General features: G+C 45.1%; 1 protein-coding gene and 1 non-coding gene across 4 annotated transcripts in view; both read right to left on the reverse strand.

The window, feature by feature from the left end:
- Positions 1-2,575: 2,575 nt before the first annotated feature.
- On the reverse strand, positions 2,576-2,677 carry LOC125115398 (U6 spliceosomal RNA). The gene has a single exon (XR_007132105.1). It is a non-coding gene; the product is annotated as a U6 spliceosomal RNA (small nuclear RNA).
- Positions 2,678-3,038: 361 nt separating this feature from the next.
- FAM222B (family with sequence similarity 222 member B) overlaps positions 3,039-26,325 on the reverse strand; it is an 89,615-nt gene continuing 66,328 nt past the window's right edge. For 2 of the 3 annotated variants that reach the window (XM_047756880.1, XM_047756881.1), the window contains one exon: positions 3,039-6,979. In XM_047756880.1, coding sequence (XP_047612836.1) covers positions 5,364-6,979 — 1,616 coding nt within the window. In that variant the 3' untranslated portion in view covers positions 3,039-5,363. The remainder of the gene's footprint in view (positions 6,980-26,325) is intronic. The other variant, XM_047756882.1, reaches the window with a different exon arrangement.

Consider the following 26,325-nt stretch of genomic DNA (forward strand, 5'->3'; position numbering starts at 1 on the left):
AAGGGATCGAACCTGCAACCTCATGCTTCCTGTTCATTTCCACTGTGCCACAACGGGAACTCCAATGTTATGCTAATTTTTTATCAGGGACTTGAGCATCTGTGGATTTTTGTGTCGCCGGGGGATCCTTGAACCAATTTCCTGTGGATACTGAGGGATGACTGTGAGTGCTTGAAGAACATTAATTAACTCAAAAGCCCAGCACATACACACACCTAGGGACTCATCTGAGCAAAGGGGCCTTTGATTTTCTTATCCATAGTTACTTCTCATACAGGCTTCAGGGGAACGCCTGTGATTATCCACATTTGACGAAATAGGAACAGGGGAGTGAATGGACTTCAGTGATTTTTTTTTTTTTTTTTTAGCTAGTTTGGGACAGGGCCTTGATTCTATTTTAAGTGCTAGCAGTCCCCAAAGTAGAGCTTCTTTTAATTTTGGTGATTTGGGTTTGAATCCTTGCTGTGCATAATTTTTGGTGAGTTACTAAGCTTCATGTGGCATCTGTTCTCTCATTGGTAAAATGGGAATAATTGGTAAAAGGAGAAAAATCCTAGATTTTTAAAGATTAACTTTATCAGGATAAAGTACCTTACTCTTGCCTGGGTCTGAGAAGAGGCCCAGTGTATGGGAACTATTGTTTGGTAAGGGGAAGTTTCAAGGGGTGTAGCTTCCCTTCTCCACTTTTTCAGTCAGAAGAGCCCTGGGAGTTCCTCTTGTGACTCAGTGGAAATGAACCTAATATCCATGAGGATGTGGGTTCGATCCCTGGCCTCACACAGTGGGTTAAGCATCCGGTGTTGCTGTGAGCTGTGGTGTAGGTCAGAGAGGTGTCTCAGATACCAAGTGGCTGTGGCGTAGACTGGCAGCTGTAACTCTGATTCGACCCCTAGCCTGGGAACTTACACATGCCATGAGCACAGCCCTAAAGAAAAAAAGCCATCCAAATGAGTCAGGAAAGGTCTAAGCTCGAGACATCCAGCCCAAGGAACTACTAGCTTAATCTTCAAAAGGTTAAATTCACTGACCTAGAGGGGAGATGAAGAAGCCCTTGCAGTCTTTGTCTTGCTGAGGAAGTAAAAATGGCCCTTTCATCAGTTGCACTGATGCCTGGAAGCTGGTAGGGAACACTATGGGCTCCAGCAAAGGAAATGCCTTCATATACGAATGGGCTTCAGGCAACAACAGGTGGGGAGCTGCTCTTCCTGAGCCTTCCAGAAGCCAGACACTCTGGATCAAGCACAGGCTCCCTCTGCCGGCAGGACTGTGCCACTGCACCGTCCCAGACGGTCCGTTCACATAGGTGGGTGCTCCTTCAGGTCACTTGGTACCCAGGCCTAGCACTCATTCCAGTGCTATTGCAGGCTGTTGTACCTGCTTGTGGAACTCAGACCGGGTTTTGCCTCACGATGTGACCTTAGGCTGACTAGGTCTCATGGGACACAGAAGAGGGCTTTGTTTCATAGGGGTGAGACTAGGCGTCAAGGAGGCAAAGCACCTTCACAAAAGGGCACCCTATAGAAAAGGGCATGCTCAGTAGGGTGCTTTCAACTTCATCAGTACTGAGAGCCACCTGCTTATCATCTGATTCTACTCTCACTGAATCTTTCCTTCCCTCCATCACATCTTAGACCAGACCTAAACTCAGCAGAAAAGGGGAGAGGGACCTAAACAGCTCTTGGATTTTTTTCCCCCATGTAGACAAAAAAGATAAAGTTCTCCAATCAAAACCCTTAAGATTTAAATCACCAAGAGGGCCACTTCTCATGTTACAGATTACAGCACCTATTCCACCTGTCAGAGGTCCTCAGAAATTCCAAAATATTCGAGGCAGGAGAAAGGATTTAGTCTTTTTTTTGTTTTTTAGGGCTGCACCTGGGGCCTCTGGAAGTTCCCAGGCTAGGGGTCCCAATTGGAGCTACAGCTGCTGGGATCTGAGATGTGTCTGTGACCTACACCACAGCTCATGGCAACACCGGGGACCTAACCCACAGGAGCGAGGTCAGGGATCCTAACCTGCATACTCACAGATGCTAGCCCGGTTCGTTAACTGCTGAGCCACGATGGGAACTCCCAAGGGTCGTTTAGTCTTAAATTGGCTTATTAGCGAACCTGAGCCCCAGTTTTGCTTCAATCGTTACCTTGGTTGATTGGTCATTGCAGATGACCCTAATTCTAACTGATGGGACTTTAAATTAGGTTCCACTGGTATCTGCACGTTCATGTAACAAGGCTATGATGTTAATTTTAACTTTTTTTTGTTGTCTTTTTGCCTTTTCTGGTGCCGCTCCCCCAGCATATGGAGGTTCCCAGGCTAGGGGTCGAATCAGAGCTGTAGCTGCCGGCCGACACCACAGTCACAGCAATGTGGGATCCAAGCCGCGTCTGCGACCTACACCACAGCTCATGGCAACGCCGGATCCTTAACCCACTGAGCAAGGGCAGGGACCAAACCTGCAACCTCATGGTTCCTAGTCGGATTGGTTAACCACTGACCCACGATGGGAACTCCAATTTTAACATTTTTTAATATCTGACAATGCAGATGTCTTTTTAAACATTTTGTTAATTATTCAGAAATATGGAGAGCTTCACAAATTTGTGTTGTCATCCCTGCTCAAGGGCCATGCTAATCTCTGCCTTCCAACTTTAGTATACGTGCTGCAGAAGTGAGCACTGATCCCCATTTTTCAATGACTAATGGTCCTTAAGTGGCAGCATACTGAACTGGACCTCCAGGGGAGGGGAACACACCATATGTACCCCTCCAATCCCACCAAGCCCTCGGCAGCTTTGTCTAGGGCGGGAGCCAACAGCTGGGTACCCCCCAGGGCTGACTGAACTATGTCCTCCATGCTTCACAATCAGCACCTGGCCTGGGATAATGGACTCGGAGGGCTTGTGAATAGGATGAGTATCACGGGGGTCCCCTTAAAAATGAGACATTTCCCTTCTAGTAAATAAGACATGTTAGAAACCGTTAAGAAAAATTGCCTCAAACATTGACAGCATTAAACGAATAGGACGAGATCAAAAGGTGAGTTTTTTCTTTTTACTGGTTTATAATAATCTTAAAAACCCCATCACACCCATAAACCACCACAGGTGAGAAGATGAGGGAGATGGAGAATGAATGCTACAGTGTGTGGACGGCGGGGGAATCCAGGTATTTTCTAGGGGCAGTGTGGGATGGAGGCAGGGGTGTGGATAGGAGGCCCCGGCTTGGACCCTTATTGCTGGTTGGGGGTTGGCTGGCAGAGGGGAAGAGGAGCTCGGGGTAAACTATAGGAAACATCTCACACCAAAGGCAAGGGTAGTTAGGGGGTAAGGGGTGGAGGTCACAGTACATTTTCCATGCAGACTAGGGGTGGGAGTGAGAGCTTCAGAGGCCTGCACCCCTACACAGGAAGAGAAAGGTTTGAGGTTTGATTTGAAGCCCCCAAGTTGGTGTCTGGCCCATTTTCCTAAAACGGCAGCTCACCTTTTGGGGAGAGGCATTGAAAAAATTACAGCAAAAATATCTGGCTTGGAGATCAAGCAAAGGGATGATGAGGGGAGACAACGGTGTTCTTTCCATTTAACTCAGAAGCAAGAACTGGAAGGGGGCCCTGGGTGAGATGACGGCCAACACACTGGGAGAAGGCGTTGCACCAGATGCCGCAGGTGCTTCTGGGGGCTTGGGGTCAGGGAGGTACCAGTGTCCACAGACGGCAGGAAAATAACTAGGAACAATAAATTAGGACTTCACGTTACTATCATTTGGCATAACACAATCAGGTGTTTTTTTTCCTTTTTTTTCTTTAAATATAAGGCAACTTGCCAACACATAATTTAAAAACTGGTCTTCAGTGACATTGCTTCAGATCACTAGAGAATTTCTGGCTAAAGAACAGTGGATAGTAAACAGAACCCAAAACCTTAAATAAGTACATGAGCTCACATTCCTCAGAGACAAGAGGAAAGGGTAGGGCTTATTTGGTTTATATTAAAAAAAAAAAAAAAAAAAGCCCAACTATGCATCTTTAACAGAAGGGTGCAAAACATTACCACAAAACATAATCTAAATTTACAGAAAAGTTTTAAATTTCTAGCCAACTAATTGTCACCTGGGAATGAGACACGCTGAGCATGGAGCAGGTGAAGAACAGGCAAAGGCTGGAGGGGCTGTTTCCAATAGAGGCCCATCTCCGGCTGTTAGAACCATGCTCATTTGGTAAAGGAAGAATTCAAAGAGCTTAAGGCTTTGTGTTTTTTGTTTTTTCTTCATTAAACTGAGGGGCAGCGAAAGGTGACTAGAGGGTGAATGCACCTGTGGGGCTGCTCACACACAATGCTACTCAAACCCACACTACATTCATACAGAAACAGGACGTTTAAAACTTACAGTGTAGAGCAATATTCTCAGCCAGTGTAGAGAGAACCAAATGCATTTTAACTTTTATCTTTTCAGTGTTTTTAACTCCGAACTCCAATGTGATCATCCCTTACCCACTACCTAATTCCTCAAGTAAGACTGCTTTTTTGTTGTTTGCTTTGCTTGCTGTTGTCAAGGTGGGGGTGGGGGATAAGGGCAGCAGGTGACGTAGAAACAACAGTGAGAAAGATCTTGGCTGTGCTGGACAGTCTCAGCGTTTTTCTAGGGATTAAAAGGAGTCAGGAATCAAGATACCAATACAAAGACAGGTTTCCCCCCCCCCCCCATGTCTCAAGGCTATGGCCAAGTGCCTGCAGGATGCCCTTGAGGAGTGTGGCAAGGACACGTCCAGCGGCTCTGGATCAGTGCAGATGGAAAACAAAGCCTTGAGGAATGGAGAAGGGCTAGGAGGAGATGCAGACTGGGGCAGTTTAGATTTGAGGTCTTTGGGTAAATAAGGAATTGGCTTCCAGAGCACTTGGGAAGTCTGGCTTCTTAGTCCCAAAAAGAGACAGATAGGGAGAGGCCAAGCTTAGGTGGCTAGACACCTACAGCTACCTCACTGAGGGCCCGTCCCTTGGCCCACACCTCAGTCCTAAGGGAAACAGTCAGAGGTGCAGGAAAAGACAAAAGGAGGCCGGTGGGAAACGGCCAGGGGTGGGGGGGGACGGGGGTGGGACTTCACTGACAGGCAGGCATTGGAGAGAAAAGCCTGGCGTTGGGATTAGGTCCCAACAAAAACCCAGAAGTTCCTGGGGCTGGTGGAGGGGAAGAGGAGGGCAGAGGGAATCCACCTCTGTCCTTAGAGCCACCAAATCCCCGTCCTTAGCCATCCAAGAATGATCACATTGGAGCAGTGATACTTTGAAACTACCCGATGACTCAAAAGTAAGACTAAACCTAGGAGGGTGACGTATGATGTGTAGCTTGTGGAGGACGCCAGGGCCACCTATCTATACCCGGGGTGCTGAATATGAAGACTTCGACTATCTGTGGGATCGGGGGCTCGGCTGCCCGGGGCTCGGTGGGCCTTGCTCAGCAGGGCCAGGCTCTGTTCTCGGAAGCAGGCCTGCTGGAAATCCCCACTTAGGTAATCCACTGTCTGCACCAAGCTGTTGTGGCTCGCCACTGGACCGCCCCCGGTCCCTGCCCGGTAGTGGGCCCCAGCGGCCGCCGCCGCCGCCGCACAGTCGAGGGGTGCGCCCGCAGGCTGCCCACCGTGGAACGGCACGGCGAGGTCCTGAGACCCCGAGCTGTCGCTATTGGGAGTGGGCAGAATGTTGTTCCACAGGGGCTGGAAGTAGTGGCCATTGGGGTATGCCAGTGGGGCTGCCAGGCCGTTGACTGGTGGGGATGGGGTTGGCTTCTCCAGGGGTGGCTTCAGATGGAAGGACTGTGCCAGGCAGAGTTCCTGCGGGTAGGCAGGGGCCTTGCCCACAAAGCCAGGCCCTGCCAACTCGCGTCCTGCCGCATGCTTGCCTGTCAGGCCAGGGGCCGGCGTCCCACCGGCCTCACTGCACATCTGTTGTAGGTGGGCCAGCTGGTGCTGGTTCCAGGCGACTGGCTTGAGGTCGCTAGGGTAGCCAGTAGGGGCTCGAGAGATGCCCGTGGGCAGGTTGACAGGGCCTGCAGCGGGCAACGCGGCTGTGGCCGCGTGGGTGTGCTCCATGGGATTGACCACACACGAAGGCATTGGTGTGGGGACGCTGTGGGTCGACACCCGAGTGCTTGCATTGATGAGCAGACTGCGACTAATGGGGCTGGGGTTGGCGATCTGGCCCTCACACACTGAGGTAGTGCTGATGCCTGCCCTCGTCTGGCAAAACTGGTTGATCTGGTGCACGATGCTGCTCAGGTCCGGGGGCTGGCTGTGCTGCAGGGTGGCCGCCATTGAAAGGGGGATAGTTGAGGTAGACACGGTCACATTCGGGGGGGCATCTGAGTCCGGCATCTTCCGGCCTCCATGCAGCAAGGGATTGGGGGGGTGCTGGAGACCCTGGTGAGCCAGGGCCTGAGGGTGGACCAAGCCCTGGGTTTGGGCCATGGGCTGAGGATGGCCCAGGCCCTGAGGCTGCTGGAGGCTCTGAGGGTGGGACAGCGCCTGGGGTGGCGGGATACCCTGAGGGTGCTGCAGCGTCTGGGGAGGGGCATGGGCCAGGGTCTGTGCATGCTGCAGGGCCTGCTGGCGGGCCAGAGCCTGGGCCTGGGGGTGGGCTAAAGTGCTGGGTGCCACAGTAGCATAGGGTGCCACTGGGGGGTTCATGATGGCCTCAGGGAGCAACCGGGCTCGGGTGCCGTCAAAGTCCTTGAGTATGCTTTTGGCTGGCACTTTGACAATGGCAAGCAGGCCTGCCTTGGCGGCAGCCTGAGTCGGGTAGGGGCTGTAGCGCTGGGCTGATGTGTCGAGGCCGTTCACAGTACGACGAACGTGTTTCCGCTGGGGAACCTTCACACTGTTGGGGAAGATTTTTATAGTCAGTGGGTTGTTTGCGACCTTCTTAGCATACGCGTCCAATTCGGCTGGGGTAGGATAGTGAGCAGTTCTCATTTTCTGTGTAGTGTCCCCTAGAGAGAGAGAAGGGGAAGGAGAGCAAAGAAGGAGAGGGAGCTCATCAGTGCCAAGCCAACCAGCCCTTCTGGATTTCCCCTTAGAGGGCCTGGGGGGCGGGGCGAAGTTGTCATCCCTCATCTTCGGTTCCGATCCAGCCTCAGGCCCCACAAAGACGAGCACCGCCAACATTTAGTTAGTACGTACAACGGGCCAGGTCTTGTGCTAAGTGACAAGCTATCTCAGTGACTCCTTGCTGCTGCTTTAGAAGGCAGGGACTGTCGTGATCCCCATTTTATAAATGAAGTCCCTAAAGATCAGAAGAGCAGAACAACTTTCAAAAGTCTCATATCTTGGAGAGCCAGAACTTGGCCAATTCTCGCATGAAATTCTCTGCAAGTTCCTCCCAGCCCATGCTGGCCTGGGGGTTGGAGGTTCTAAGCAGAGCTCTTGATCAGGGCCACTCAGTCCCTACCCCATGACACCCTGGGGAAGAGGGCACCCAGAACGACTCCTCTTCAGTCTGCACTGGCCAGTGAGGCAGCAGCTTTCTCGCTGCCTTGGCAGCTGGGGCACTATGCCCACTGGGTGGGCACCCTGGCACAGTAGACAGGATGCTTTTTCAGGAGCAGAGGAATAAGCTGCCAACATCCCTCCCCCATCCCCATGTCACAAGTTCACTTTTGTTTACAGCTTATTCTCTGCCTGACTGGGTGAAGATCAAAAGGCTTTATTTATTTCCTTCTGGGGGGTGACAATAACGACAGGGCATCAGGGACGGGACTGAGAAGAAAGGATTCAGAGAATCTTTAAGTCCTGAGAGCCAAAAATAGACTGTATTCGGCCCCTGTCAGCTGTCACTTTCTAAAATGAAAGAGGAAAAACCTGCCCTCCTTTGGAGACTGCGGAAACGCCACTCAATGGGCCTCATTAATGCTAACAGTCTCTTTGTTCCCATCTCCAGTCGCCTCCCATCAGGGGGCTCCAGCGGATGTCATGCTTCCAGTCAAAAAGGAAAAGGTTCTGAGAACAAGAGCTCTTTAAGGATGCCAGGTTCCAGCAAGGGGTCTCTGCTCTGTTCTCCTGCTCCCTGAGGGAGGATCTCCCCTGAGTATACACAGAAGGTGCCTAATAAAGGCTTGCTGAGTAAGTACACAGACTGCCTAAGACAGAAAAAAGGGAGGGGGGGCTTGGCTGGGAGCCTCTGCTCAGCTAGCTGGCTGCCCCCTACTTCCTCCTTTTGCAGAAGGCAGCCAGGGCAGACCAAGGACTAAGCTGATTGATGCCTGGCTTGTGGCCTCAGTGGGCTTGGCCCGAAGGAGACCCCATTCAAAGTCATGTCACTGGGCATCAACTGGTCTAGTGAGCGTGCCAGAAGGGAAAAGGGCACAGCTGCCTTTGTTAGGGGACACTGCTGGTTGGCTGGCAGCAACTGCTGAGAAACTGCTGCTCTTGGAAGCAAGAAAAGAAAGCTCAAGTCCAGGAGGGGCAGAGATTCGGACTCATGCTCAAGAAGGTAGAACGTAGCAAAAAAGGTACAGGAAGGAAAGGCTTGTGTTTTCAAACACTGGCACAAGGCCTTGAACTTAGTAGGCACTCCAACATATTTAAAGCTCTGCTGTATTTACTGAGTATGGAATAGCTGCTCCACCCATAAATGAAATGTTTATAAGATTACTAATTTGAAGAAAGCTTAGAAGGAATGAATGTGACAATGACAGCTGAAGGCAAGGAGAGGGAGGGAGGCCTGAAGTCTTCTCCCACCTACTAGGTAGCACTGGCTGGTGAGGAGGGTCAAAGCCTGGAGAACAGAGTCTGAGTTCTGCTGCTTCTTAGAGTAGAGCCATTGACCCTTAATGGGCTTCAATGTCCACAAAGTGGGGCCATTTTCCAACCATTTTTTCATCCTCCTGGACAAGAAGACGCCAAAAAGTCTGGGATCACCGGAAGACAGTCCCTACTCAAGGCACCAGAATTCCATTAGAGGCTGCCCTGGCCAGCCACTGCACATTGCTGTCCCACTGATCAAAACCATGTGATGCTCCTAGCTCTGTGCCCTCCTTACCCAGCACAGAGGTATAGTAAATACTTGGTAAGTGCCATCAGTAATAGGTACTGCCTGACTGAACAACTGGGACTCAGCCGAATAATGGGAGTCTGAAGCTGCTGGGTTTCAGTTCAGACAGGAAATGAAGGTTCTGTCCCTGGCTTTCTTCCATTTGATGGGCTTTTTTCTCTTTGAAGGCCAAGTAAGAGACTGGTACAGTGGCTCGATGAATAAGAGAGCTCCTTTGCCCCAAGTCAATACCAACTCTCAGGCTGGTTTTTTCCCAGCAGAGGCAGAAAGTAGCTTGGATTCTATCAGGAATATGGAGTGGGACACTTACACTGATTAGTTCTTCTGCTTCCACTCATGGGTTTTTCAGGGTTTTTGTGGGTTTTTTTTTTTTTTGATGTTTTTTCCCCTCAATGATTGTATTAAATTTATAGTTGTACAACCATCACCACAACCCACTTTTATAACATTTCCATCCTAAACCCCAGCCCATCCCCCCACCAACCTGTCTCCTTTGGTAATCATAAGTTTTTCAGTCTGTGAGTCAGTTTCTGTTCTGCAAATAAGTTCATTGTATCCTTTTTTAAAAGATTCCACATATTAGTGATAGCATACGACGTTTGTGTCTCACTGTCTAACTTCACTCAGTATGATAATTTCTAGGTCCAGCCATGTTGCCGCAAATGGCACTGTTTCATTCCTTATTATGCTGAGTGATGTTCCACTGTGTGTGTGTGTGTACCACCTCTTCTTTACCCACTCCTCCTCTGTCGATAGACATTTAGGTGGCTTCCATGCCTTGGCTACTGTATATACTCTGTGATGAACACTGTGGTACATGCATTTTTCGAGTCATGGTGTTCTCTGCATAGATGCCCAGGAGTGGGATTGCTAGATCATACGGTAATTCTATTTTTAGGTTTTTGAGGAATCTCCATTATTGTTTTCCATTTTATGCCAATTTACATTCCCACAAACAGTGTAAGAGGGTTCCCTTTCCTCAACACCTTCTCCAGCATTTACTGTTTATAAATTCTTTCTTTTTTTTTTTTTTGTCTTTTTGCCTTTTCCTCCCGTGGCATATGGAGGTTCCCAGGCTAGGGGTCGAATCGGAGCTGTAGCCACTGACCTACACCAGAGCCACAGCAACGCGGGATCCAAGCCGTGTCTGCAACCTACACCACAGCTCACGGCAATGCCAGATCCTTAACCCACTGAGCAAGGCCAGGGACAGAACCCGCAACCTCATGGTTCCTAGCCAGATTCGTTAACCACTGTGCCATGACTGGAACTCCTATAAAGTTTTTGATGAAGGCCATTCTAGCTGGTTTAAGGCGGTAGATAACTCATAGTGGTTTTGGTTTGCATTTCTCTAATAATTAGTGATGTTGAACATCTTTTCATCTGTTTTTTGGCCATGTATAGGTCTTCTTTGGAGAAATGTTTAGATCCTCTGCCCATTTTTTTTGTTGTTTTGTTACTTTTTTAGGGCCACCCCCACAGCATATGGAGGCTCCCAGGCTAGCGATCGAATCAGAGCTACAGCTGCCAGCCTACGCCGGAGCTACAGCAACGCCAGATCTGAGCGGTGTCTGCAACCTACACCACAGCTCAGAGCAATGCCAGATCCTTAACCCACTGAGCGAGGCCAAGGAACCAACCTGCAACCTCATGGTTCCCAGTTGGATTCATTTCCACTGTGCCACGATGGGATCTCCCTCCTGCGCATATTTTGATGGGGTTGATTAGGTTTTTTTTTTTTGGTATTGAGCTGCAGGCGGTGTTATACATATTTTGAGGATTAACCCCTTGTTAGTCACTTCATTTGCAAATACTTTCTCCCATTCTTCGGTTTGTCTCGTTTTGTTTACGGTTTCCTTTGCTGTGCAAAACCCTTTAAGTTTAATTAGGTCCCTTTATTTATGTATGTATGTATGTATGTATGTATGTATGTCTTTTTGTCTTTTCTAGGGCTGCTCCCGAGGCATATGGAAGTTCCCAGGCTAGGGGTTGAATCAGAGCTGAAGCCGCTATAGCCGCCGGTCTACACCAGAGCCACAGCAACGTGGGATCCAAGCTGCGTCTGCAACCTACACCACAGCTCACGGCAACGCCGGATGCATAACCCACTGAGCAAGGCCAGGGACCAAACCTGCAACCTCATGGTTCCTAGTCGGACTTGTTAACCACTCCGCCACTACAGGAACTCCTTATTTTTGTTTTTATTGTCATCACTCTAGGAGGTGGATCTGAGAAGATATTGCTGAGGTTTATATCAGAGAGTGTTTGGCCCATGTTTTCCTCTAAGAGTTTCATAGTATCCAGTCTTATATTAAGGTCTTTAATCTACTTTTAATTCATTTTTGTATATTGTGTTAGTGTTCTAATTTCATTCTTTTACATGCAGCTGTCCAGTTTTCCCAGCACCACTTATTGAAGGAACAGCCTTTTTTCAATTGTATATTTTTGCCTACTTTGTCATAGATTGACTGTAGGTGCATGGGTTTACTTCTGGGCTTTCTATCCTGTTCTGCTGATCTGTATTTGTTTTTGTGCCAGTAACATACTGTTTTGATAACTGAGGTTTTGTAGTATACTCTGAAGCCATGGGCCTGATTCCTCCAGGTCCACTCTTCTTTCTCAGGATGGCTTTGGTTATTCTGGGTCTTTTGTGCTTCCAAACAAACTTTACAATACTTTGTTTTAGTTTCGTGAAAAATGCCATTAATAATTCGATAGGGATTGCATTAAATCTATAGCAGTATAATCATTTTGACAATATTTATTCTTCTAATCCAAGAGCACGGTAAATCTTTCCATCTGTTTGTGTCATCTTTGATTTCTTTCATCAGTGTCTTCTACTTTTCAGAGGACAGATCTTTTTTTGGGGTGGGGGGGGTGGCTACACCTACGTCATATGGAGATTCCCAGGGTAGGAGTTGAAACATAGCTGCAGCTGCTGGCCATTGTCACAGCCACAGTAACACCAGACCCAAGCTGTATCTTCGACCTGCACCACAGCTTATGGCAACTCCAGATCCTTAACAAACTGAGTGAGGCCAGGGATCGAACCCACATCCTTATGGATACTACTCAGATTCCTTATCAGTGAGCCACAATGGGAACTCTGTGATGTCGGTAGTAAGTGCTCCTTTTTCATTTCTAGTTTTATTGAGTTCTTTTTTTTTTCTTTTTTTTTTTTTTTTTTTGGTCTTGTTGTTGTTGTTGTTGCTATTTCTTGGGCCGCTCCCTCGGCATATGGAGGTTCCCCGGCTAGGGGTCGAATCGGAGCTGTGGCCACTGGCCTACGCCAGAGCCACAGCAACGTGGGATCCGAGCCGCGTCTGCAACCTACACCACAGCTCACGGCAACGCCGGATCATTAACCCACTGAGCAAGGGCAGGGACCGAACCCACAACCTCATGGTTCCTAGTCGGATTCGTTAACCACTGCGCCACAATGGGAACTCCCCTCTCTTTTTTTCTTGATGAGTTTAAGGATTTATCAATTTTGCCAATCATTTCAAAGAACTAGCTTTTAGTTTAATCCATCTTTTCCATGGTTTTCTTCCTATTTCATTTATTTCTCTTTGATCTTTATGATTTCTCTCCTTCTGCTAACTTTGGTTTTGTCTTTCTCTAGCTGCTTTAGGGGTAGCGTTAGCTTGGTATTTGAGATTTTTCTTCTTTCCTGAGGTAGGTGTGTATTCCTATAAACTTTCCTCCTTAGAACTGCTTTTGCAACAATCCCATAGGTTTTGGATTGTTGTGTCTTTGTGGTCATTTGCTTCGAGGTATTTTTAAATTTCCTTTGATGTCTTCAGTGATCCATTGGCAGTTTAGTAGTATATTGCTTAGTCTCCACGTTTTTGTGTCTTTTCCAGTTTTCTTCTTGTTGATTTCCATTTGTATAGCATTGTGGTTGGAAAAAATGCTTGATATGATTTGTTTTTTTTTTTTAATTTAATTTTTTTTGTCGTTGTTGTTGTTGCTATTTCTTGGGCCGCTCCCTCGGCATATGGAAGTTCCCAGGCTAGGGGTCAAATCGGAGCTGTAGCCACCGGCCTACGCCAGAGCCACAGCAACGCGGGATCCGAGTCGCGTCTGCGACCTACACCACAGCTCACGGTAACGCCAGATCGTTAACCCACTGAGCAAAGGCAGGGATCGAACCCGCAACCTCATGGTTCCTAGTCGGATTCGTTAACCACTGCACCACAATGGGAACTCCTGATTTGTTTTCTTAAATTTACCAAGGCTTGACTTGTGGCCCCTAATGAGATCTATCCTAAGGAATGTTCTGTGTGCACTTGAGAAGAATGTGTATTTTGCTGCTTTTGGATGGAATGTTCTATAAATATCTATTAAGTCCATCTGGCCTAATGCATCATTTAAGGCCTGTGTTTCCTTGTTGATTTTCTGTCTGGATGATCTATCCATTGCTATAAGTGGGATATTAAGGTCCCCCACTATTATTGCATTATTATTGTCAATTTCTCCCTTTAAGGTTATTAGCAGTTGCCTTATGTATTGAGGTGACCCCTACGGTGGGTGCATATATATTTACAATTTTATATCTTCTTGGATTGATCCTTTGATCATTATGTAATGTCCTTCTTTGTCTAATATTTTTTATTTTAAGGTATGTTTTGTCTGATGTATTGCTACTACAGCTTTCTTTTGATTCCCGTTTGCATGGAATATTTTCTTCCATCCTCTCACTTTAGATTAGTATGTGTCCCTAGAACTGAAGTGGGTCTCTTGAAGAAAGTATGTATGTATGTGTGTGTGTGCGTGTGTGTGTGCGTATGCGTATATTTATGTCTTGTTTTTGTATCTATTCATTCAGTCTATATCGTTTGGTTGGGGCATTTAGTCCATTTACATTTAAGATAATTATTGATATGTATGTTCTTACTGCCATTTTATTAGTTGTTTTGGATTTTTTAACCATATTATTATTATTAATTTAAAATGTTCAATTTCTGCTGTACAGCAAAGTGACCCAGTTATACGTATACATACATTCCTTTTCTCACATTATCCTACATGTTCCACAAGTGACTATATATAGTTCCCTGTCCTATAAGCAGGATCTCACTGCTTATCCACTCCAAATGCAATAGTTTACATCTACTAACCCCAAACTCCCAGTCCATCCCACTCCCATTCCCCTCCCCCTTGGCAACCACAAGTCTTGTTCTCCATGTCCTGCAACCTCACGGTTCCTAGTCAGATTCATATCCACTGTGCCATGGCGGGGACTCCACACCACATCTTCTTAATCTATGCATTTGTTAATGGACATATAAGTTGTTTTCACGTCTTGGCTATTGTGAACAGTGCTGCAATGTACATAGGGGTGCATGTATCTTTTTCAGTGAAAGTTTTGTCTGGATGTATGCCCAGGAGTGGGATTGCTGGGTCATATGGTAGTTCTATATTTAGTTTTCTGAGGTACCTCCATACTGTTTTCCATAGTGGTTGTACCAACTTACCTTCCCACCAACAGTAGAGGAGGGTACCCTTTTCTGCACACCCTCTCCAGAATTTGCTATCTGTTAATGACGGCCATCCTGACTGATGTGAGGTGGTCCTATTGTAGTTCTGATTTGCATTTCTCTAAAAATTAGTGATGTTGAGCACTTTTTCATGTCCCTGCTGGCCATCTGTATACATTCTTTGGAAAAACAGCTATTCAGGAATTCTGCCCATTTCTCAATTGGGTTGTTGGTTTTTTTGCTTTGGGTTATATGAGTTTGTTTGTATATTTTAGAGACTAAGCCCTTGTCAAGTATAACATTGAAACTATTTTCTCTCATTCTGTAGGTTGTATTTTTGTTTTTTTAATTGTTTCCCTTGCTGTGCAAAAGCTTGTAAGTTTGATTAGGTGCCATTGGTTTATTTTTGTTTTTATTTCTATTGCCTTGTGAGACTAACCTAAGAAGACATTTGTGCAGTTGATGTCAGAGAATAGCTTGACTATGTTCTCTTCTAGGAATTTTATGGTGTCTTGTCTTATGTTTAGGTCTTAAAGCCATTTTGAGTTTATTTTTATCCAGGTATGACTGTGTGTTCTAGTTTCACTAATTTACATGCAGCTGTCCAGTTTTCTCAACACCACTTGCTGAAGAGACTGTCTTTCTCCCATTTTATATTCTTGCCTCCTTGTTGAAGATTAATTGACTGTAGGTATCTGGGCTTATTTCTGGGTTCTCTATTCTCTTCCATTGGTCTGTATGTCTTTTTTTTTTTTTTTTTTTAAACTTGTGGCATGTGTAAGTTCTTAGGCATGAGGAAGTTCTCAGGCTAGAGGTCAAATTGGAGCTGGAACTTTCCCGACCCACTGAGGGAGGCCAGGGATCAAACCCATGTCCTCATGGATACTAGTCTGATTTGTTTCTGCTGAGCCACAACAGGAACTCCCTCCATATAAATTTTTGAATTGTTTGTTCTAACTCTGTAAAAAATGTCATGGGTAATTTGATAGGGATTGCATTGCATCTGTTGATTGCTTTGGGTAGTGTGGCCATTTTAACAATATTAATTCTTCCAATCACGGGGCATCGAATATCTATTTCTTTGAATCTTCTTTAATCTCCTTGATTGTTTTACATTTCTCAGCATATAAGTCTTTCACCTCCTTAGGTTTATTCCCAGGTATTTAATTTTTTGGGGTGCTATTTTAAAAGGTGTTTTATTTTTATATTCCTTTTCTGATAGCTCATTGTTAGCATGCAGAAACGCAAGTGATTTCTGAATGTTAATCTTGTATCCTGCTATCCTGCTGAACTCATTGATCAGTTCAAGTATTTTTTTAAGCATTTTTTAAAATTACTCAAATGAATTTATCACATCTGTAGTTGTATAATGATCATAACAATCTGATTTCACAGGATTTCCATCCCACAGCCCAAGCACATCTCCCCCCAAAATTGTCTCCTCTGGAGACCATAAGTTTTTCAATGTCTGTGAGTCAGCATCTGTTCTGCAAAGAAGTTCAGTCTGTCCTTTTTTCAGATTCCACATGTCAGTGAAAGCATTTGATGTTGGTGTCTCGTTGTATTACGGCTGACTTCAAGTTCAAGTAGTTTTTATGTGGAGTCCTTAGGGTTTTCTATATGTTAAGTACCATGTCATCTGCATAGTGACAATTTTACATCTTCTCTTTCAATTTAGATACCTTTTATTTCTTTTGTCTGATTGCTGTGGCTAGGACTTGCGATAGTATATTATATTGAATAAAAGTGGTGAGAGTGGGCATCCTTGTTTTATTCCAAATTTTAGTGGGAAGGCTTTCAGCCTCTCTCCCTTGAGTATTATAGTGGCTGTGGGTTTGTCATAAATGGCTTTTATTATGTTAAAGTAGGTTCCCTCTATACCCACTTGGTAAGAGTTATCATGAATGAATGTTGGATTTTGTCTAAAGCTTTTTCCACATCTATTTAGATGATCATGTGATCATCTTTTGTAATGTGGTATATGATGTTGATAGATTTGCATATGTTGAACCATCTTTGTGAACCTGGGATGAATCCCACTTGGTCATGGTGTATGATCTTTTTTATATGCTGTTGGATTCAGCTAAAATGTTGAGAATTTTTGCATCTATAGTCATCAAAGATACTGGCCTATAATTTTCTTTTTTCGTGGTATCTGTCTGGTTTTGGTATTAGTGTTGATGGTGGATGTCTTTGGGAGTGTTCCTTCTACTTCATTGTCTTGGAGAAGTTTAAGAAGGATGGGTGTAAGTTCTTTGTATGTTTGGTACACTTCATCCATGAAGCCATCTGGTCCTGGACTTCTGTTGGTAGGGAGTGTTTTTATTACATACTCAATTTCATTGCTAGTAATCGGTCTGTTCAGTTGATCAATTTCTTCTTGATTTTTTGGCAAGCTGTATGTCTCTAAGAAACTGTCCATTTCTTACAGGTTTTCAAATTGGTTGGCATATAATTGTTCATAGTATTCTTTCATGGTTTTTTGTATTTCTGCAGTACCTGTTGTGATTTCCCCTTTTTCATTTCACCTTCCTTCCTCCCTCCCTTGCTCTGTATTTTTTATTTATTTTTTATTTTTTTGTCTTTCTAGGGCTGCACTCTTGGCATATGCAAGTTCCCAGGCTAGGGGTTGAATTGGAGCTGTGGCCTACACCACAGCCACAGCAATGCCAGATCTGAGCTGCACCTGCGACCTACACCACGGGTCATGGAAATGACAGATCCTTTAACCCGATGAGTGAGGCCAAGGGTCAAGCCTGCGTCCTCATGGATACTAGTCAGGTTTGTTTCTGCTGAGCCTCAACAGGAACTCCTCTTATTTTGAGTTTTCTCTCCTTTTCTTGGTGAGTCTGGCCAAAGGTTTGTCAATTTTGTTTACCCTTTCCAAGAACCAGCTCTTGATTTTAATGATTTTTTATATTGTTTTGAATCTCTATTTTATTTCCTCTCTGATCTTTATGATTTCCTTCCTTCTACTGACTTTAGTTTTTGTTTGTTCTGCTTTTTCTAATTCTTTTAGGTGGTACATTAAGTTGTTAATTTGAGATTTTTCTTCTTTTCTGAGGAAGGCCTGTATCACCATGCACTTCCCTTTAAGAACTGCCTTTGCAGCATCCATAGATTTTGAATGGTTGTGTCTTCACTATCATTTGTCGCAAAGATTTTTGTGTGTGTGTGTGTGTCTTTTGAGGGCTGCAGCCGCAGCATGTGGAGGTTCCCAGGCTAGGTAGGGGTCTAATTGAAGCTACAGTTGCTGGCCTACACCACAGCCAGAGCAATGCCAGATCCAAGCCTTGCCCGCAACCTACGCCACAGCTCATGGCAATGCCAGATCCTTAATCCACTGAATGAAGCCAGGGATCAAACTCACAACCTCATGGTTCCTAGTCAGATTTGTTTCCACTGCGCCACAATGGGAACTCCTGCTTGAGGTATTTTTTAATTTCTGTTTTGATTTTTTTTTTTTGGCTTTTTAAGGCTGCACCCAAGGGATATGGAGGTTCCCAAACTAGGGGTCTAATCAGACCTACAGCTGCTGGCCTACGCCACAGCCACAGCCATGCCAGATCCGAGCTGCGTCTGCAACCTACACCACAGCTCACGGCAACGCCGGATCGTTAACCCACTGAGCAAGGGCAGGGACCGAACCCGCAACCTCATGGTTCCTAGTCAGATTCGTTAACCACTGCGCCACGACAGGAACTCCCCATTATTATTTTAATAACATATTGTTTCGTCCCCATGTAGTCAGGTTTTTTTCTTTTCCTGTAGTTGATTTCTAGTTTCATGCCATTGTGGTCAGAGAAGATATTTGAAATAATTTCCATACTCTTAAAAATTTGTTGACGTTAGTTTTGTGCCCCACTATGCGGCCAATCCTTGAGAGTGTTCCATGTGCACTTGAAAAGAATGTATATTCTGATTTTTTTTGGATGTAATCCCCTAAAAATGTCAATTAAGTCTAACTTTTCTATTGTGTCATTTAGGACCTCTGTTGCCTTATTGATTCTCCATCCAGAAGATCTGTCCTTTGATGTGAGTAGGGTGTTAAAGTCTCCTCCTAGTTTTGTATTCCCATCAATTTCTCTTTTAATGTCTGTTACTATTTGTTCTATGTATTTGGGTCCCATATTAGGGGCATATATATTGATGACTGTAATATCCTCTTCTTGAATGGATCCTTTTATCATTAAATAGTTCTTTGTCTGTCTTTATGGCCTTCGTTTTAAAGTCTATTTTGTCTGATATGAGTATTGAAACTCCTCCTTTCCTGTATTTTCCATTCACATGAAATATCTTTTTTCAGAGTTCCCGTCGTGGCTCAGTGGTTAACGAATCCAACTAGAGACCATGAAGTTGAGGGTTGGATCCCTGGCCTCACCCAGTGGGTTAAGGATACAGTGTTGCCACGAGCTATGGTGTAGGTTGCAGACGAAGCTCAGATCTGGCGTAGGCCAGAGGCCACAGCTCTGATTTGACCCCTAGCCTGGGAACCTCCATATGCTGAGGGAGTGGCCCTAGAAAAGACAAAAAGACAAAAACAAACAAACGAACCCAGAAATATCTTTTTCCATCCCCTCACTTTCAATTTACATGTGTCCTTTACCCTAAAGTGAGTCTCTGTAGGCACCATGTTGTAGGGTTGTTTTTTTTTTTTTTTGTCTTTTTGCCATTTTCTTGGGCCACTCCTGTGGCATATGGAGGTTCCCAGGCTAGGGGTCAAATCGGAGCTATAGCTGCCAGCCTACACCAGAGTCACAGCAGCAAGGGATCCGAGCCGCATCTGCAACCTACACTACAGCTCATGGCAATGCTGGATCCTTAACCCACTGAGCAAGGCCAGGGGTTGAACCCGCAACCTCCTGGTTCCTAGTCGGATTTGTTAACCGGGAACTCCTGTAGGCTCTTTTTTTTCATCCAGTCAGCCACACTGTCTTTTGATTGGAGCATTTAGTCCATTGATTTTTGAGGTGATTATCAATAAATATGTATTTATTGCCATTTTAAACCTTGTTTTCCAGTTGATTCTACGATCCTTTGTTCCTTTCTTTTATTTTGGTTGGATGATTAACCTTTTACGCTTGTGTCCTCTTCTTTTCAGTTTTTGTGCATGTACTGTCTGGTTATGATTTGTGGTAGCTCTGTTTTTCAAGTCTGTTGACCCCTTCCTATAGCTCCTTGCCTGACAGTCATATAGGCTCAATCACATTCTTTCAAAAAAAAAAAAAAAAGATTTTCTCACTTTCTTTCCCTACGTTTTATAATTTTGAAGTCCTTTTCTAACATCTTCACATTTGTCCTTTTGCTGTTCCTTGTTTGTCGCTTCTACAATAGGGTTTTTGTTTTTGTTTTTTTCCTTTTAGATCGATACAATGGCTTATTTAAATGACTGCTTTCCTATTGTGATTTTCTCCATTCTATTTCTTACTTCTTTTTTAAAGGAGCCCTTTCAGTATTTCTTCTAGAATGGGTTTAGTATTTTTTTTGTTTTTGTTTGCTGGATAAATTCTTTATTTATTTATTTATTTTAGGACAACACCCTCAGCATATGGAGGTTACCAGGCCAGGGGCTGAATCAGAGCTGTGGCCGCAGGCCTACACCACAGTGACAGCAACTCAAGATCTGAGCCATGTCTGTGATCTACACCACAGCTCACAGCAATGCTGGATCCTTAACTCACTGAGTGAGGCCAGGGATAGAACCTACATCCTCATGGATGCTAGTCAGATTTGTTTCCGCTAGGCCATAACGGGAACTCTGAGAAATTCTTTATTTCTCCTTCTATTTTAAAAGATATTCTTGCTGGGTAGAGTATTCTAGGCTGCAGATTTTTTCCTTTTAGAACTCTGAATAAATCTTACCACTCTCTTCTGGCCTGTAGTGTTTCTGTAGAGCAATCAGCTGATAGTCTTATGGGGGTTCCCTTATAATTATTTGTTTTTTCTCTTGCTGCCTTGAGAATCCTCTCTTTTAACTGCCATTTTTATTATGTCTTGGTGTGGGCCTGTTTGGATTCAACTTGTTTGTGGCCCTCTATGCTTCCTCTATCTTGATATCTGTTTCCCTGAGATTTGAAAAGTTTTCAGCCATAATTGATTCATATATATTTTTAATCCCCTTTGCTTTTTCTTCTCCTTCTGGAATCCCTATTATGTGTTGACTGGCCTGCTTTATATTATTCCATAGACCTCTTATATTTGCTTTCAGATTTTTTCATTTTGTTTTGTCTTCTGCCCTGTTTCGTTGATTTCCATGATTCTATCTTCAAAGTCACTAATTCATTCCTCTGCATTATTCATTCTGCTCTTCAGTGCCTTTAACTCAGCTTGTGTCCCTGCAAATGATTTTTCTAACTTTCTTGGCTCCTCCTTATGTTTTCTAGTTCCTTTCTAAAGTAATCTGCATTATTGTTCATATCTGCTCTTAATTCCTTCATATCTGCTCTTAATTGCTTCAGTATTTTCACTATCTCCTTTTTGAACTTGGTGTCTGTTAGATTGCAGAGATGTGTTTCATTATTTGCTCCTTCAGGTGAATTCTCCTGTTCTTTTAATTGGGAATGGTTCCTGAGCTTCTTCATTTTGCTTGTATTTTTCTATTCTGTGAGTTTAGGATAAACGACTACTGTAGACTTGGAGGGTTATTTATATGTGAGAGCACCCCTGGGTATTTTGCGAGGGCTTACTATTTGTTTTTGGTGTGAGGGCTGCTTTGGTGTCTCTTTCCTCAGTGTGTGCAGGCTGTTATCGCCTTGATAGGGTGCTGTGTGCACTTCCAGGGAGACAGAGGCAGTGGGCAGGGCCAGTAGCCAGTGCCTGGTTGCTGGGCCCTTGATAGGGGCAAGTACCTGCAGGGAGGTGGAGCCAGGCTGCTCCTAGTTGCAGGGCCCTGGGAAGTGGCAGTGATCTTCAGGTGGGGTAGGTTGCACCCACAGTGTTTGGCAGTAGCAGCAGGGCGTGTGCATTCTCAGGGGAGTGACAGCAACAATGGGTGGTGCTTGGTTGCAGTGCCCTCCTCTGTACTGACCTCTGAGATAACTGGGGCCACAGGTGGTGTCTGTTCACGGACCCCTAGAGGTGGTGGGCCAGGCCCACCTCTGGTATCTGAGGTGACTGCCATGGTTCACCCCTGTCTGTAGATCATGCAAGAGGCACTGCACTGCAATTAGCCTGTGCAGGAGGCTCCCTGCCCTCTGAGAGTCTGCATGTTTGCAGGGAAAGATATTCCTATGGTGGTCCACCCCTCCTCTCACTGTCCCCAACAATGGTGCCTTGCTTCTCCTGAGGGCCCAGACCTCCTCCCAGGTTCTCTTGGCTGTGGCATTCTAATCCCCAGCCTGTGGCACCCTGCTCCCTGGCCCCTCAGGCTGTCTCATCCTTTCCCCAGAACTGACTTCTAGACCTGAGTTGCAGCACCTAGCCCCCACCTGAGCGTCTCAGGCTGTGGTGTCTGGGGGCGGTGCTATCAATGGTCTCTGCAGCTCCCACTCTACTTCGCCCTCCTCAGTCCAGTTGCTGTGCTTTTCTCCAAGACTTTAAGGTCCCTCCATCTCAGATGACCTCCTCATTAGTTAGGTGACTTCCCAGGGTGTGGGTTCCTTTCCTCTTTCCCAGCTCCCTCGTGGAAGTGTTTAGTCCTGTCCTGATTCCTTTTCTTTTTTTCCTTTTCTACCCAGTTATAGGGAGGGTTTCTTGCCCTTTTTGGAGGTTTAAGGTTTTCTGCCAGTGTTCAGTAGATGTTCTGTGCAAATTGTTCTATATAGGGACAGAGTTTTTTAATGTGTTTGCAGGAGAGGGTGAGTACCATGTCCTAACTCCGCTGCCATCTTGATCCCTCTGGATTTGTTTTTGTTGTTTTTTTCTTCCCTTCTTCTCGTCTCTTGTAGTTTGATGACTATCTTTAGTGTTGTATTTGTTCGTTTGTTTTTTGTCTTTTTGCCTTTTCTAGGGCTGCTCCTGCGGCATATGGAGGTTCCCAGGATAGGGGTCGAATCAGAGCTGTAGCCACCGGCCTACACCAGAGCCACAGCAACACGGGATCCGAGCCGCATCTGCGACCTACACCACAGCTCACGGCAACGCCAGATCCTTAACCCACTGAACAAGGCCAGGAATTGAACCCACAACCTCATGGTTCCTAGTTGGATTCATTAACCAATGAGCCATGACGGGAACTCTTTAGTGTTGTATTTGGATTGCTGTTTCTTATCTTTGTGTGTATCTATTGTAGATTTTTGGTTTGTAGTTACCATGAAGTTTTTTGATATATGAGTCTATCTATCTAGATACATATATATAGAGATATAGATTATCTAGATAGATATAGATTATCTAGATAGATAGATAGATAGGTACAAGATTGTTTAACGTTGTTGACTTGTTAATTGAAAGTGTATCTCCAGTATCCTGCATTTGTATCCTCCTCTTGTCATGATTTCTGGCTTTCGTAGCATATTTGTGTTTGGATCATATCCTACCCTTACTATATGTATGCCTTTACTGGTGAGTCTTGCCATTTGTAATATTTTAGTTTCTAGTTGTGGCCTTTTCTTTTCCACTGAGAGAAGTTCCTTTAGTATTTGTTGTAAACCTGGTTTAGTGGGACTGAATTCTCTTAGCTTTTGCTTAGCTATAAAACTTTTGATTTCTCCTTCAAATCTTAATGAGAACCCTGCTGGGTAGAGTATTCTTGGTTGGAGATTTTTTCCTTTCATCACTAAGTATATTGTACCACTTTTTTTTTTAACTACTTAATGAATTTTATTACATTTATAGGTATACAGCAATCATACAGCATTTCCATCCCAAACCCTCAGTGCATCCCCCAACACTGCAACCTGTCTCATTTGGAAACCGTAAGTTTTTCAAAGTCTGTGAGTCAATATCTGTTCTACAAAGAAGTTCACTGTGTCCATGAAACTCCCTTCTGGCCTTCAGAGTTTCTGCTGAAAATCAGATGATAATCTTAGCAGGGTTCCCTTGTAACTGTTTCTTTTCCCTAGCTGCTTTCAATATTTTCTTTTATTCAGTTTGTCTTTAATTTATTCAGTTTGATTAATATGTGCCTTGGGGTGTTCCTCCTTGGGTGTATTTTATATGGTATTCGTTGTGCTTCCTTAATTTGAGTGAGTGATTCCCATGTTAGAGAAGTTTTCGGCTACTGTGTCTACAAGTATTTTCTCTGGCCCTTTCTCCATCTCTTCTCCTCCTGAATAATACAGACGTTGGTGTGTTTAATGCAGTCCCAGAATTAGACTGTCTTCATTTCTTTTCAATCTTTTTTCTCTTTTCCATTCCACATCAGTGATTTCCACTAGTTTGTCATCCACTTCACTTATTTGTTCTTCTGCGTCATGTATTCTACTGTTGGTTTCTTCTAGTGAATTTATTTGTTATTGTATTTTGCATATCTGCTTGCTTAATCCTTAAATCTATTTCTTTGTTCAGTGTTTCTTGTAATTTGTCAATCTTTGCTTCCAGTTTATTTCCAAGATCTTGAATCATCTTTGCTATCATTAACCTAAAGTCTTTTTCATGCAGGTTGGTAATGGAGGTTGGTAATCTCCAGATCACTTGGCTGTTTTTCTGGGTTTTTTTTTCTTGCTCCCTTATCTGAGTCATAATTCTCTGCCTTATCATTTGCTATAGACTTTTTGTGTCTTCTTTTTGCAGACAATAGGGTGTAGCCTCTCTTGATTCTGATGTCTGCTTCCCTTGTGGCTGAAGTTAGTACAGGGCTTGCTGCTGGCTTCCTGATGGGAGGGACTGGAGCCTGCACACTGGTAGGTGGAACTGATTCTTATCCCTCTGGTGGGTAGGGCTTTGTCTCTGGGTGTGATGAGAGGTGGCTGTAGGCCTAGGGGGTGTTTTAGGCAGCCTGTTGGCTGATGGGTGGGGCCAGATTTTTCCAAAATGGCCACCTCTAGAGGAGTTCACAGTGATGACTATTCCTGAGACCTTTGCCTCCAATGTCCTTTCCCCACAATAAGCCAGAGTCCTGCCCCGTTTTCTAGAAGGTCCTCCAAGAACCACAGGCAGGGGTTGACCCAGAGATTCCTATGGAGTCTGCTTTGCCCTGGGACCCAGTGCACATGCAAGCCTATGTGCGCCTTTCAAGAGTGGTCTCCATTTCCCCCAGTCCTGTGGACCTCCTGCACACAAGCCCTCAAGGCCAAATGCTCTGAGGGTTCCTCTCCCCAGTGCCAGATCCCCAAGCATGGGGACTGGATGTGGGGCTCAGAACTCTCACTCCCATGGGTGAGCCTCTGCAATATAGTTACTTTTCCAGTTTGTGAGCTGCCCACCAGATGGGTATGGGGTTGCTTATATTTCACAATTGCCCCTCCTACCGTCTTGATGTGGCCTCCTCTTTGTCTTCTGGAGTAGGATTTTTTTTTTTTGATAGTTTGCAGTCTATTTTGTTGAAGGTTGTTCAGCAGTTGGTTGTAATTTTGTCGCTTTTATGAGAGAAGGTGAACTCCAGTCCTTCTACTCCACCATCTTAATCCCATTCCTGCCTCCACTCATGCTGACAGCAGTGAGAAATCAGAATCAAAGCAAGGTACAAGTGTGGACACAGGCTACAGTATGGTAAGGAAGAATCTCAAGGATGAGATGAACATATTGGACAAGACAGAGGCCACATTCTAGGAATCCAACATCACCCACTTCATATACCAGACTTAAGCCTTACAAATGAGCCAAGTCTGAGTTCCCATTGTGGCTCAGCAGTAACAAACCCAACTAGGATCCATGAGGATGCAGGGTCAATTCCTGGCCTCGCTTAGTGGGTTAAAGGATCCGGTGTTGCTGTGAGCTTGTGAGCTGTGGTGTAAGTTGCAGCCACAGCTCAGATCCCACATTGCTGTGGCTCTGATATAGGCTGATGGCTACAACTCCAATCCTACCCTCTAGCCTGGGAACTTCCATATGCCGCAAGTGCGGCCTTTTTCTTTTTTTTTTCTTTTTTTTTTTTTTTTTGGTCTTTTTGCCTTTTCCGGAGCTGCTCCAGTGGCATATGGAGGTTCTCAGGCTAGGGGTCCAATCAGAGCTGTAGCCACTGGCCTATGCCACAGCCACAGCAACGTGGGATCCGAGCCGTGTCTGTAACCTACACCACAGCTCACGGCAACGCCAGATCCTTAACCCACTGAGCAAGGCCAGGGATCAAACCCGCAACCTCATGGTTTCTAGTCGGATTTGTTAACCACTGTGCCACGACGGGAACTCCAATGTGGCTCTAAAAAGACCTTTTATAAAAAAAAAAAAAGCCAAGTTTCGGAGTTCTGCTGTGGCACAGGGGGTTAAGGACCTAGCCTTGTTGCTATGGCACCACGGGTTCAATCCCTGGCCTGGCAACTCCCACATGCCATGGGAGTGGCCAAAAAAAAAGGGAAAAAAAGAGTCAGGTTTTCCTCAGTACTTGGAAAACTCAGTCCCCACACTGGTACCTTGGAGAAGAAAAGTTTCTTTCCTCTGTATCAGGGTCCTCTAAGTGCACAGCTAACACAAGCTTTGCAAGCAGCTTATTTAACTACCTGGTACGAATGATGTCATTAATGGAGACATAAGGTAGTGTAGAGAACAGAGAATCTGTGGTTAGAAAAAAGGAGATCTGGATTCCAGCACTAGTTTTATTATCTGACTACTCAGTCTCTCACTTATCATTTACTAGCAGGGATGATACCCGCTGTCCTGACTCACAGAATTACTGTGATCAAGAGATCCAATGAACAGGTAAATGCTCTGAAGAGGAGCCATTTCTGTCTATAGTTATTATTCAAGGATAGCAGGTTGGCTGGGATCA

This window comes from Phacochoerus africanus, chromosome 14 (genome assembly GCF_016906955.1).
Source record: "Phacochoerus africanus isolate WHEZ1 chromosome 14, ROS_Pafr_v1, whole genome shotgun sequence".
Classification (NCBI taxonomy): domain Eukaryota; kingdom Metazoa; phylum Chordata; class Mammalia; order Artiodactyla; family Suidae; genus Phacochoerus; species Phacochoerus africanus.